Source organism: Malania oleifera, chromosome 9 (assembly GCF_029873635.1).
Source record: "Malania oleifera isolate guangnan ecotype guangnan chromosome 9, ASM2987363v1, whole genome shotgun sequence".
Lineage (NCBI taxonomy): Eukaryota > Viridiplantae > Streptophyta > Magnoliopsida > Santalales > Ximeniaceae > Malania > Malania oleifera.
The window spans coordinates 53151960-53166840 of NC_080425.1; the positions used below are offsets into that span (position 1 = coordinate 53151960).

Here is a 14881-nt window from a genome sequence, read left to right on the forward strand (position 1 = left end):
AAATTATATTTGCTTGAGTGTTTTGCTATTGATTATTTAGATGTTGGTTGGTTATGTGGTTGTCTAAGTTTTAATTACTTGTGCTTGGTAAAACAATGGATTGATATTCATTACTTTGTATTAATCTTGAATCAATTCATTAATTGAAGTGTGATTTGTGATTGGCCTATATAAGCATTGAATATCAAACATTTTTGTGTGATTGTTAAATATAAAACATGAGGTTAAGAATTCATAAAAAGATTAAAAAAAAATAATTTAATAACCCAATTCATCCCCCTTTTGGGACTACACCTCAACTTTTAGTGACTACTATTTGTGGTGTAACTATTTTGAAAACAAATGCAATATGTTCGGCCATGTATAAATTCTATGCAAATATTTGTTGTTGTTGTGTTTTTATTTTTATTTTTATTTTTAACCTCACACCTCCTCAACGCATCCTTGCTTTTTTACTTGTCTACCAAACTTATTCAATTATCCAAACTTATTTCTTGCCCTTTTCTCTATTTTTTTTTTTTTATGAATTCTCCAACAACTTGAATGAGTAGCTCAAGGCTGAAAGCAGCTGTGACTAGGCAACGATAATACATTATACAAATAATTATGGACTAAATGTTAGCTTACCTTTCCAACATTTACATTTCATATATATAAGGATAAAATTACTCTATAATTTATGAAAATGTTCCACCACTTATGACTCAAATATAAAATTACCTTTTATTTTTCCTTTACCCATTCAATATCACAGATTTATTTATATTATTCGTACATATACAATTTTTTTTAGGCCGATCAAACAGCGTGGGCATTTTTGCTATTTTTAATTATAATTGAACTCTCATATAATTTAAATTAAGAAAAAGACAGAAAATAATTTCATTTTATTTTTATTTTAATTAAAAAGTTAGAATTACTCATTTATTCAATGCCCAGGCATTGTCTAGAGGCCCCGGCCCAGGCGTTGAAACAGATGGGCCGCGATTCCCCGGGTCGGATGCCGTGGCCCGTGGTGGGTGTCGAGCAGCGCTATTCTACGATCACGGGCTCGTGATACTAAGTTTTCTTTCGATGGGCATCCTTTAATTTAAAAAGTTTCAATATAAATCACCTCTGCTGAAAAGAAGAATGGCGCCTTCGTTTTAAACCAGTGCTTGAGCAGAGAGAGAGAGAGAGAGAGAGAGAGAGAGAGAGAGGGAGAGAGATACCCCAGGCCTAGATATCAGCGAGAATGATTCTGAGAACGCCTCCTCCGAAAAGGCCTAGGGCTGATTCCAAAGCTATCGAGAGCCCCAACTCCGACCGCCGACTCGTAATCTATGAGGATCCTCCGGTGCCAGCATCATCGCACGCGCCGTCCGAGCAAATGCTCTGCACTTACCAATGCCGTCAGATGGTGTGGCTCGCTACAGTATTTCTTATTAGTTTCCTCATTATTTTGCACACAATTTATGATTATTACGGATTACTGGCTCTTATATTAACATCGCAAGTTATTTTGCCTTTTTTTTTTTTTTTTTTTGTGTTTTGAAATTCTAGCGTTGGCATGTCTAGATCCTAGCTAAGTGGCCTAATAATTTTATTTGTATTTAAATTCTTAATTTTTTTTTCTGGGTAAGTTAGTATTCTGGTCGCATGTTTTAGACCCACGAGTAGGTTACTCTTAACACTTAGTCTGACACCCTTTTCCGTGAGGTCCACTTGGAAGCTCGGAAAGGGATATCTGCTGCTGAAATTGAAGCTCATCTCATGTAACCTGTGCTGATCAAATTTTGGATCCTATCCAATCATACACAGCCTAGTCAAAGGCGGAGTGTTTCTAAAGAATTTTTAGGCCAATTTAAATGATTTAAAATTGGCTTATGTATACACGCATAAAAGTATTGTTAAAATAATATTATATATGTCTATCATGTGACTAATGTTAAAAAACCTTGTAAGAGGAAACTGCTGTAGGTGCAATAATAAAAAAAAATTAGAGAGTACTACTTGTGATTGGCATTTTCATGTAGAAGCGCACAAACAGAATAAGCAGGGGGTCATCTTAGATATCCTGAACCAAATGGCACATAGGACTTAAGAGTTATGCATCAAATTCTGTCAGGAATTCATATTCAATATTGTGCTCATAATTGGATTTTCCGTCTTCAATATATCTGAATCCTTTTTGAACTAGTCTAGCATTATACTTTTTGTGAACATATTTGCTTAAGATTGTTGATCCAATTTTTTTTTATCAGTGTTGCTCTACTCTTAGCTTGGTGTATATCTTTAATGATCCAATAATATATGAATATTGTTGATGGTTTATAGGAGCTTTTCATGTCTTCCATTGTAGGTTAAATCAGAGTTTCTGGATGCATTGGATGGGGCAGAGAAACAAGTTCTTGATTATCAATCAAAATTGGAAGCATTGAATGACAACTTCTGCAAGTCTGGTGGGTTATTAAAACTATTATTGGCAGCCCATTTGATAATTATTTCTGGACTTTATGCATTTGCATTTTTTGACCATGTTACAGATTTCTATATCTTCTGTAGGAAGCTGGATAGTGCAAAGTTTTCACTTTGTGGATTGTGAAAAATTGTATATTGAAATCAAACAAAGTTCTATAATGTTACTTATAGTAAAGAGTCTTTTCCGGGACTTACATTTACCTTTATGGATAGCCGGTGTAAAATTTTCTTAGATCATTATGATTAAGCTGATTTCAAATAGTTGGGATAAATGCTTTGGTTTTTTATTTTTGGTGCTGTTGTTGTTGTTGTTGTAATATATTTCAATTCTGTTATTTTGCATTTCAACCAATAATAGTCACTGCATAGAAAGAAAATTAGTCTAAATCTTGGTAACCTAAATTGTGTGACATGGTTGGCGAATTCATGCTCTGGTCAAATTGCAAATTATCTCAGTAAAATCTGCAAATTATCATGGTAAAATTTTCATTTTGATAGATTTTTCCTTCAAGCCAATGTTACACGGGACAACATGTTTCAAACATAGGAGTACGCTGAGTAAATGCTGAGTTTAATGCTTGCTGAAAATCGAAAAAAGTATGAATGTGAATTGAATTCTGGATGTTTGAAGTTTATGTTCCTTCGGCTATAGGACAATAATTTGTTCTTATACGCAAATGGGCTGAATGGAGAGTTGCCACGTGGCGGCAAACCAAAAATACTTCTCTGTATATATGTATCTGTGGCTAGGGAAAAAATGAAAAAATAAAAACATATGATAAGCCTAAATAAGTATAATATTTATTTATCAACATATTTACTATTGAAGGTGTTAATAGTGTTGTGTAAATTTGAAGAACTAATTACAGATATAGGTCTGCTGCTCTATTTATTATATAGCCAAATATGTCATAATGACCATAATACCTTCACTTACTCTTAGTTACTAACACAGGTAGTACTAAATAATCAATAACCAAATAACAACCCTCAAGCTAAAGCATAGATATCATATGCTGCCAGTTTGTTATAGATCAATTTTACCCGAGCACCCCCTAATGCTTTAATGAGCAGATCAGCAAGTTGGTGTTCAGACTTCACATGAGTGGTTTCAGTGAGCTTCTGCACAGGTTTCTCTAGAGGAAAATGACAGTCAAGTCACTGCTTTACCTAAAACCTTAGGCTGTTTGGCTGTGGATGAATGATATAAAGCCTTAACACTCTCCCGCACGTGCAGCCTGATTGCACATGGAGAAATAAACCATCAATGAACTCCCAACATGAAGAAGAACGTGATTTTTAATGGACAGACAATAATCACGGGCAACAAGAATGGAACTTAGGACTTCTTGATACTGGATTGCTAGAAATGAGGAACTAGCATATTACACACACACATACAATAGGTAGCTTTGCTCACCACTCAACAGAATCCACCAAAGAGATAGAAAAGCAAGGGAACTCACTACTTGTAAGAAACAAATAATTCATCACTTTAGAGATGCGTAGTTTAAAGGATAAAGTTGACCCCTCACAAAGGAGGTATGGAACTGAAAAGAAACAAGGCAAAGGCCAAAGTCTTCAATTTTCATTGAAAAACACTCTATTTGCTAATAATTGCCAATGCATGCTTTTATAGGTTTGGAAAGCTCTCAAAGCACAGGAAAATGCTACTCCATGTTTTCCACCTATGACTTAGACAAGACAAAGACTCAAAAGAATAGCTTAACATGCTTCCTAAGTCCTAACGTAGGGAACACAAACAGAGGCATAGAAAGCTTAAACTGGCAAACTGCATGCTAAAATTCAGATGAGCATTTTTAGCAGATAACTCCACTTAATGTGTTATTTAATGACCAATTAAATAGTACTTCTTTCAACTTTAAGACATGTATATGTTCAAGCTCTGAAATCTTTTGGAAATTGGGCCCAAAACTGGGCCAAAACTGCCCCATAACTTCAAGAACTGAATTTTTTCGATCATCAAGTCACCTTCTAGCAGCCTGAATTCACCTGAAAGCTTTGAGCACACTCCTGTGTCATCCTCTCCTGGTTGAAGAAAACTCATCCTCAAGTCATATGTGCTATTTCCACCATAATAACGATATAAATCAGCAGTATTGAAAGTGTCTAGAACATCATAATCAGCTCAAGGTTCAATATTGTATGCATTTTTACTGATCCGTTAGAGAACTTTGCATGGGCGATCAGCCCTTGGCTTGAGCTTTCCAAATCCGCTATGAGGGAATCTCCCTCTTCTAAGGTGAATCCAAACCAGAGCACCTTCTTTGAATTCAGTAACAAAATTTTGAACTCTAGATTTATAATTAAAAGAAAAGCTGAAAATTTGAAGAAATTCAACCCATGGTGCACAACGCCTACTAATATTCTGCTGGTTGTGAAGAAACTTTAAAGCTTTGTGATTAGAATGGAGCACATATGTTAGGACACAAAAACGTCATCCATTAGTCTAAAGCACGAACAATGGCATAAGATTATTTATCAGAAATCGAGTACTTTCTCTTAGAATCACTAAGCTTTTCAATATAAAAAACAATAAGTTTACCTCCTTGCCTAAAGACTGCACCAATTCCCACATTGGACGCCTCACAATTCAACTTCAAAGACTCAATTAAAATCAAGTAGAGTAAGAACAAGTGCAGTTGTCACCTTTTTCTCGATGAGCTTGAAACTCTTCTCAGCTTCATTTTCCACTTAAAATTGTCTGCTTTCAAACATGCATTGGTTGGAATGATAATGGTACTGAAATCCTTGGTAAACCGGTGATAAAAATATGCAAGTGCATGAAAACTCCAAATTTCAAGTAGTGATTGTGGAGTAGGCCAGCTCATAATTGTTTCAATCTTGCTAGGATCCATCTTCACTCCTTTGTTGGAAATGACATAGCCTGAGAAAACTAGGCTGTTAAAGAAGACTTGACACTTCTTCAATTTGGCATACAATATCTGATTTTTGAAGTTTGAAATACCGCACGCAAATGATCAAGATGCTCCTTCTTGCCTTTGCTGTACACAAGAATTTCATCAAAATAAACAACAAATTTGCCAATAAAGGGTTTAAATACATCGTTTATCAATCTTATGAAAGTACTAGGAGTGTAAAGGCGAAATGGAAAAACCATTTTATAAAGACCATCCCTTGTTTTAAAGCTATTTATTCATCTCCTAGTTTAATTTTGGTTTGATGACAACCACTTCTGATATCAATCTTTGAAGAAGTGGTAGCACCTTGTTGTTGATGTAATAAATCATTTTAAAGCAAGGAATAGGACAATGATAGCCAATAGAAATCTTGTACACTGTTGTGCTATGTATGTATATTCGCCGTGATCCATCCTTTAACAGCACATGGACTCCTACTTTCTCTCACCAATCCCTTTGCCATAAGCTCATTTACTTGCCTCTGCAATTCTTCTTGCTCTTTTGGAATCATCCTGTTGGCTGCCTTGTAAGGAAGCATATAACTAGGAATGAAATCAATGCAATGCTAAATGTCTCACGTTGGAGGAACACGTGGAGGTCTTGAGGAACAACATCATTGAACTCATCAAGTAAAGGTTGCACTTTGGGCGGCAACTCACTTCTGTATTTTCTTGAAAAACAACAATTGCATGTGTCATCTCTAAACTACCCAAAAATTTTTCAAGTTCAGAACAAGTAATCGAATTAATTTCCACCCTTTTGAAAGGTTTGAAAATGATCTTTGGTTTAGAAGGACCCAAAACAGTCCTCACACCATCTTTTACAAGAGAATAAGTGTGTTCATGGTAAAATCTCCTATTATACTGCCATGTTTGGCCATGCAACTAATGACTTGCATCCATAGGTATAACATCACACCAAAAATATGATCGTTGTACTTCTTACCAATTGAAAACAAAATAAGACACCTTCTGTTTACCTTTAGTTTGTGTCCTTCATCCAATGACCTCCATGCTCAATCTGTAAGGATAAGGATGTGCCTCCTTTTCTGTTGACAAAACATTAGCACAAGCTCCACATATCAGTAATAACATCACAAATATTCCCATTAGAATTGCATCTAGTGTGGAAATGTTGCAGTGAATTCAAGGGCAGCACTTAATCTCATTTGAATGAAAAGCAAATCTCCTTGGTCAGCATCAGTTACTTCTTCCTTATCTGTGCAAATAGGCGAGCCATCTCCATCTTCTATCTCTTCCTTTATAGTAAAGAAAATTTGCAATTTGGACAATCAGAAGTATTATGTCCATGCCCCTAACACTTAAAACACTTTTTAGCTGGCATTTGATCAACTAGTTGACTTAGGGACAGCCCCAACATGACCTTTTTCTGGTGCCTTAGAAGAAAAGGATTTGGTTGATGTACTAGGCTTCATGCATTCCCTAGATTCGAGAAACCACTTCTTCAAACTCTAGTTGTTTCTTTTCTACTTTCAATGCAAGTTTCCTCACATTGGTAAAACTCAAATAAGGCTGTAATTAATCATTGCACTAATCTCCTCTTTCAACACATCCAAATAGCGAGCTATTGTTTGTTCTTCAGTCTTCAGGTTTAACTATGTTACACTTTTAGCTATTCAAATTCCACAATGTACTCCTATGTATAGATCTCTTTGCTTGAGAATATGAAATTTTAGAGGAGTTTCTTGCTTATAACATTATGGCTAGAATTTCATTTTAAGTCCCCTTTTGATTTTGCCCCATGACTTGATCTTGCTTCTTCCTTCATCTCTGCTTCTTGAGATTTTCCCACCATTAAAAAGCATATTTTCTGAGTTTTACAGGAGCTAGCTTACTTTGCAGTCATCCAAGTACTACTTGAAATTGAAGACCCTCTCATCAGTTTGAAGCCAATCAATGAAATCATCAAGTTGCATTCTTCCTTCAAATTCTAGAATATCCACTTTGAAATCATCAGTTTCTCTAGAAAACTTCTGATTCTTTCGTCTACAATGGTGAGAAGAAGATTCACCACTTCAGACATAACATGATGGAAAGTATTAACATCACCATCATCATTGCTGGATAGAATTATTTTCATCTCCAACACGATTTATATGACGTTCAACATGTTGCTGCCTGCTTGAGTTCCTGGATCTGCTTTTTCATCTCATTCATTTCAATCACGAATATCTCTCTCATGTTGTTCTTGAACATAATGAGTTAACGACCACAAACAGCCATGAGAACCAGGCTCTGATACCAACTGATACCAGGTTGCTAGAAATGAGGAACTAGCATATCACAAACACATACACACATACAACGGGTAGCCTTGCACACCACTCAATGAAACAGGGAAATTCACAATTCCAATGATACAGATCATTAACCACTTTCAATATACAAAGTTTAAAGGATAAAGTTCACCAATCACGAAGGAGATAAAAAACTAAAGAGAAACAAGGAAAACACCAAAGACATGCCTATGCATGCCTTATAGGCTTGGAACAGTCCTCTGAGCATAGGAAAATACTATTCCGCATTTTCTAGCTAAAAATAATTAATTTGACAAAACAAATACTCAAAAGAAGAGCTTAACACGCTTTCTTACGTAGGGAATACAAACTGATAAATAGAAAGTTGCATGCTAAAATTCAAATGACCATAACTTCTAGCAGACGACTCCACTTGATGTGTAATTTAATCTACTGAAAAGAGCACTTCTTCAATTTTAATTCAATAGGTGACATGCATATTTTCAAGCTCTAAAATCTCTTTTAAATTGGGCTCAAAATTGACACCTCCTCCACAACTTCAAGAACTCAATTTGTTTACATCATTAAGGCACCTTCCAGCAGCCTAAATTCACTAGAACTCTTTTGTACTCTTGTGTGACTTCCTGGTAACTTGTCTCTGTTGCCATGTTGACAGTATTGTGTAAGTTGGAAGACCTAAACCCGGCAATAGTCTCCCCCTATTTATAATATAGCCCAGTATATCATAATGACCATAATACCAACACTAACTCTTAGTTATTAATATAAGTAATAGTACTACATAATCAATAACTAATGATAGACGGAAGAGGCAGTTTCCTTTTGCATATCTTGTCACAAAATTTTTCCAAAAGCAATCCTCTAGTATTGAATTTCAAATTAAAAAACTTAAATGAAATAGCTTATTGAGGTGATTTTGCTTTAAAATGGGAAAACTTTATAACTACTCATAACTATTTACATTCTTCATTTCTTTCTCCACCACATTGTTACTAATAACTATCTACATTCTTCATTTCTCTCTCCACCACATTGTTATTGTCTCACTTTTTTTTTTCTTTGGTGTTTTTTTGGGGGTTAGAAAGGCAAGTTAACACCATACAAGAATATTGCAATCATTCTTGGAGAAAATTGCAAGAAATATAAGAAAAAAGCCAAAAGCCATGGCTAGAATGAGGTGCTTGTCGATGATATATTCCTGCTTTCTGTTTGCGGCATGAATAAGCCAATTAGCATACTTATCTTTTTTTGAATGTCGGCCTACTGTTTCCTATTCGGACAATTATCCATTTGTTCAATTTATGCACATGCAATGCATGTGGTCTTGGCTAGTGCTGCATAATTGATAATTATTTTATATAAAACTAGGGAAAGCTTTACATAATGTTGTAGAGGATTAATGCAAAAAAAATGTTTAGTTTTGTTTAAAACTAATATTTTATAAGATTAGTGCACTGCACAAGAAGCTTAGTTTTGTCCAAAACTTTTCACCACATTACTCTTTAAAAAACATAGCAATGGGTGGGATACTGGAGAAAGTGACAGTGTTTCTCATAAGAGGCCTTGGAAGTTTGTTTCCTAGGTTGCTTGTTTGTTCTTCCCTCTTAACTGTTTCCAAGTGAGTGGTGGTAATAGAATTCAGTTTTGGGAGGACATTTGGGTGGTAGACTTTGCTGGAGCTGTTGGTGTCTTGTTTTTTTAAATTATCCACTCTACTTTATGCATCAATTACAATTTTTTTCTTTTTGGAGGGGGCTTTCTTTCTTGGGAATTCCACTTCTTAGGAGTCTTAATGAAAGAGAGGTTGATGAGGTTACCTCCTTGTTGAGTATGTTGGATTCTTTCGTTCCTCAAACTAGGGAGATGCTCGGGTATGGTTAGGGACTTTGGTTCCTTTTCTTCTAAATTTTTCTTGTCTTTTGAAACCTGCAACCCTGGTCCTTTTCCATTGTATCATGTCATTTGGAAGGCTAAGGTTCCTTTAAAGGTCTGGGCTTTCATTTGGTCACTAATGCTTAACAAGATTATTGTGAACTCATTACAGCCTTACAGGTAAGGAGGCCCTATAAGGCTCTCAACCCACATATATGTATGTTGTGTCCTGAGTCCAATCAGATTAATGTACGCCTTTTTCCTCATTGCTGGGCCACGAGACAGCTTCGGACGCCTTTATCCTCTTTCCTCCTGGTTTTTGTGAAGTGTGGGTGGCTCCATAACATGTATGTGAGTTCTTACGAGTAAGATATTGGGGTTCTAGAAAAAGTAGAGGAGGGAGGGCTTTATAGATTTGTGTGGTGTATGCAATTTTTTGGACACTGTGGCTTGAGTGAAACATAAGGATATTTAATGCTCAGATGAATTCTCTTCATTTCCTGTGGGATAGTGTTAATTTTCTTGCCTCTTTCTGCGCACATTTATTTGGAAATTTTGGGGGGATGTTGCTGTCTGATCTTCAAAAGGATTTGAGGCAGTGTTATTGGAATCAGCTGATTTGTGTAGGATGTCTTATCCTCCTCAACTGTACTTCTGTATAAATCTTAATGATTTTTTACCATCTTAAAAGAATAGTATAATTCTTTCAAAATCTGTGTCTTTCCAGTGTGGAGTAAATATTATTTATATTTTCATGTGTTTTTCTAAATCTGAAGTTCTGTGCAAAAGTTTGACTACTAGGTGTTTGCCTTCCCCTCCTCCAAGTCATATTTGTTGTTGCATATTCATTAAGAAAGAATTCTTTGTTTATCTCATGTTTTGAGAATGCACATGAATGTAAACTTCCATTATCAATTGATTAACTTCTACTTGTTACAGAGTCGGAGAGGAAGAAATTTCAAGATCAATTCTTATATGCGGAACAAGAACTTGCTGCTGCAAAAGGACGTGAACATGCACTGCAAGGGCAGCTTTTGAAGGAGGTCAAAGATAATCAAGAACGGCTTAAAAATAAAATACATGCATACAACAAACTTGAGGTGTGGCTTATTTAAGCATCATAACCAACTTGTATTCTCATATTGGTATGGTTCATTGTTTCCGCTTTGGTGCCAAAAGCAATTGATTATTCATGTTAGTAGTGTTAGAAGGAGTATTTACTGAAGCTGAGAAGATAACTACTAATTTTCTATAGCCTACAAGGCAAGTGGTGTGACATCCTCGAAACCAGTCAATTTCCAGGAGTTTTCACGAGGATGTTTTCAACTAACAAAAGAAATTTATTAATGAAGGGAGGAAAGAAATACAATCAGTGAAGGACAAATGATGTTGCTACATGATTAATTAGTTTTCACTGCGATTGAGGATGTAGTTTTATGGATTAGAGTAAAAACTTTCTCCCTGAAATTATCACCCGTATTAAAAAATGGACTGAAGAAATACAAAAAACCCTCCGGTCCCCACCAATTCCCTCCCATCTACTCCCTAGTACCTATGTCTCCCACTCTACTAGTCTAGTCAAACCTCATTGTGAACAATATATGGTGCATGTATGCAGATGCATCATGTGTCATATGTGGATCATGTTGGAAGTGAAGTTTAGTGTTTGATCAATAGTGAACAAGGTTTCCTAGTTTAGCATCTTCCCCCTAGTTTGTACTAATATTCAATGAAATCTTGAATGACCATAAGAAAATAAATTTAAAACAACCAGTTATTGGTTTTTTTTTTCAAAAAATAAACAACCTATTTTTCTGTTTAGAAAATATATATTATTTGTGACTATATGGCTGATCTCATGTAGTGGGACTTATAAAAAGGTAGAAGAATATAGTTCATCTAAGAAGGAGGTCCTCTTTTAGAAGTACTAGCTGGTAGAAGAGTTGAGTTTTTTAATGAGTGAGCAAGTTCTTTTGAGGGAGGAGGTGAGTTGGAGGCAGAAGATTAGAATGAAATGGGTTAAGGATGGTGATGTAAATTGTAATATGAAGCTATTTCGGTGGGCATCTAGTGGTAGGAGGAGATGGAATTTTATTAAGGAATTAGAGTAGGATAATGGAGTGGTTACTTGGGATTTTGATTGCATTGCAGAAATAGTTACTAGTTACTAGCTTCTAGAACCTGTTTCAAGAGGAGGATGAGGGTAGCTCTTTGATCTAGGGATTGGATTGGTGTGCTATTCTGGCTGAAAATTGTCTTGGCTTGAGAGGTTTTTTGAGGAAGACAAGATAAGAGGTGCAGTTGTTGAAACAGATAGAGAAAAGGGCTCCTGGGTGGATGGGTTTATGATGCCTTTTTGTTTTTTCCCAGAACTGTTGGGAATTTTTGAAAGGAGATCTTTTTAGGGTATTTGATGAGTTTTTATTGAATTTAATTATTTAATTTTGTTTTATTTATAATGGAGTGATGGATGAGCATTAATTCAACTTTTATTACCCTTGTTCCCTGAGAGATCATGCTAATGGAGTTAGAGATTTTCGACCTATTAGTTTAGTGACTAGGGTTATAAGATCTTGATTCTTGAGTGAAGTTTTATCCAAGCAAATGGCTGGATTTTTGATGGGTAATATTTACCATAATCAGAGGGCCTTTTATGGCGGTCATCAGATTTTAGTTGTAGCTCTGGGGGCTAATGAGGTTGTTGAAGGCATTGTTAGAAGAAGAAAGAGGGCTTTGGTTTTGAAACTGGATTTTGAAGAAGCATATGATTGAGGATTTTCTGATAGAATTTTGGACAGATAAGGGTTGTTGATAAGATTGAGTTAGTCCTCACTACACTGAAAGACAAGCCTAGACTGCCTAGTTGAGTAGGTGCGGTGAAGTCTGATGCTTCTCAGAGTTGGGCATTGTGGTTTTGTGATGAGTCTCACTGGAGAGAGCAGGTTGGAGGAGAATGAAAATACTGTAAGGTCTGGAAGGAGGATTTTTTTTGGCCCAGGACAACGAATGTAGCTTTTCAATCGCAGGTGGTTGAATTGAATGGGACCAAAGGTGGCTTGGGATCTCTTGGGCCAAAAAAGATACTGGGCCTGAGCTTAAAGTTGGTTTTGGAAATTAGGTTTCAAAAGGCCCACAAAACGTTCTTTCGATCAGATTAATTCTGACAATTGGATTCAGGCAAACAATAGTATAAGAGAATCCAAAGAGTGCGAGAGGAGTTTCAATCCAGATTCACAAGCATTCAAAGATGATAGTGCAGGTATGGCCGTATGGGTGCTGGTTTTTGAGGAAATGATGGTATAATTTATTCATTCATTCTGCCATCAAAGGGGAAAACATTAAAGGAGTTTAAATCAACAAAATTGACATGTATAATTGGTAATGTGTTAATGAAATGTTGATTCTTGTTTTTAACTGAATTGAGATATACTTTGGGATTAAGATGTTATATAGGAGTAATAAAATCAGTTATTTGACCAAAAGAAAAGATTTGATAAATCTACATTCAAATACTATTTTAGCATATAAGATCGTTTCGAACCTCTATAGCGGAAATGCTTTTCAAAAGATGTGCTGAATTTAGTAAGTGTTGAACTCTTGTAAGTGGTGTTTGGTTGTGTTTAAAATAAGTAGCATTTGGATACTTACGTTTATTATAGGGTTCTATATAATTATTTTAAAATACATTTTAAATTAAAAATATTAATATTTTCTAATTAAAAATTTCATTAGTAATTATTTTAATTAACATTTAAATATTTTCTATCAAATAAAATAATATAAGATTATTTTTTTTAATTAACAATAATCTTGTTTTTAATGCATATTTATAACATATTAATTTATGTTAAAAATATTATTATTAATTAAATTAAAAAATTTAATTTATTTAATGTTAATTTAAATTTATAGATGGTTCTTTTTATTCATTCCAAAATTGAATTATATTTCATTAATAATTATTATAACTAATTATTTTAATTATTTTTAATTAAAATTTAAATATTTCTATCAAAAAAATAATATAAGATTATTATTTTTAATTTACAATAATCTTATTAGTAATGCATATTTATAACATATGGCTGTTATATTAATTTATGTTAAAAATAATATTATTAATTAAATTAAAAATGTTAATTTATTTAATGTTAATTTAAATTTATAGATGGTTCTTTTTATTCATTCCAAAATTGAATTATATTTCATTAATAGTTAATATGTTATAATACATAATAAAAACACATATGATTATTTTCTAATATATTTTAAATTAAAAACATAATATTTTTAATTAATAATTCTGTTACTTTTCATTTTTAGTTAATATTTAAATATTTTTATTAAGTAAAAATATATAGTATTATTTTTAATTAACAATAATCTTGTTCTTAATGTTGTTTATAACATATGATTATCATATTAATTTAAGTTAAAATAATGTTATTAGTTAAATTAGTATTTAAATTTTTTAATACTAATTTAAATTAATGAATGGTTTTTCTTTTTCTTTCCAAAATTGAATTATGTTTCATCATAATTAATATGTTATAATACATAATAAAATAATACATGATTATCTTCTAGTATATTTTTTAAAATTATAAAATTGCCCCTAAAATTTCATATATTTGCAAAATGAACCTGCCTATGAACAGTGCCACTTATAAGTGGCCACCAAAAAACTATCTTTTATTGTTTCTCAAAATTCTTTTAAAAATTTCTCATAAAGTGGTTTTGAAAAAAACATTTTTTGCAATAAGTACTTGTGTACAAGCCAAACAACACTTTTTTATAAAAGTGCTCATTTTAAGCGATAAATTCCATAAGCACTTCTTTTTTGAAGTGCTCCCAAACGGAGGCTAAGAACTATGTATCTTTGAGCAAGAAAGTTCCAATAAAAGAAGATAAATATCTGTTCTTGCTGAAAGGGAGGTTTTGTGCAACCTTTTGTCTAAATCACATTGAAGAGGGACATAGTGGAGATGGATAATGGTCTCTGCAGACTGCTAATCCTATTGCCTTAGACACAAATTTGTTTATCTAGAGGGTTTATATGCCCACTTAAAGAGAGGGGTTTTGTTGGTCAATTTAAGGGCCACAGTGCACATGGTTGACTGGTCTAGCCTTTGCTTTGTTTTCCTTCACAGGCCAGCACAGTTCAGAGATTTATACAGTTCATTAATTAGGATGTTAAACAAAATTATGCTTTAAAAAAAAAAGGGAATTGCAAAATAGAGGAGCATCCTCTCGTGGAAAGTTGAGAGGCAAAGTTCCAATAACTATTTTATTACAGTTACTGGATTAGTAACTGTTGGAGGTTATATAT

The 14881-nt window shown here is 34.0% G+C and overlaps 1 protein-coding gene across 1 annotated transcript in view; it reads left to right on the forward strand.

The window, feature by feature from the left end:
• Positions 1–991: 991 nt before the first annotated feature.
• Positions 992–14881, forward strand: part of LOC131163716 (mitotic spindle checkpoint protein MAD1) — a 138401-nt gene continuing 124511 nt past the window's right edge. Inside the window, exons 1-3 of the mRNA XM_058120419.1 lie at positions 992–1399; positions 2342–2441; positions 10492–10652. Coding sequence (XP_057976402.1) covers positions 1235–1399; positions 2342–2441; positions 10492–10652 — 426 coding nt within the window. The 5' untranslated portion in view covers positions 992–1234. The remainder of the gene's footprint in view (positions 1400–2341; positions 2442–10491; positions 10653–14881) is intronic.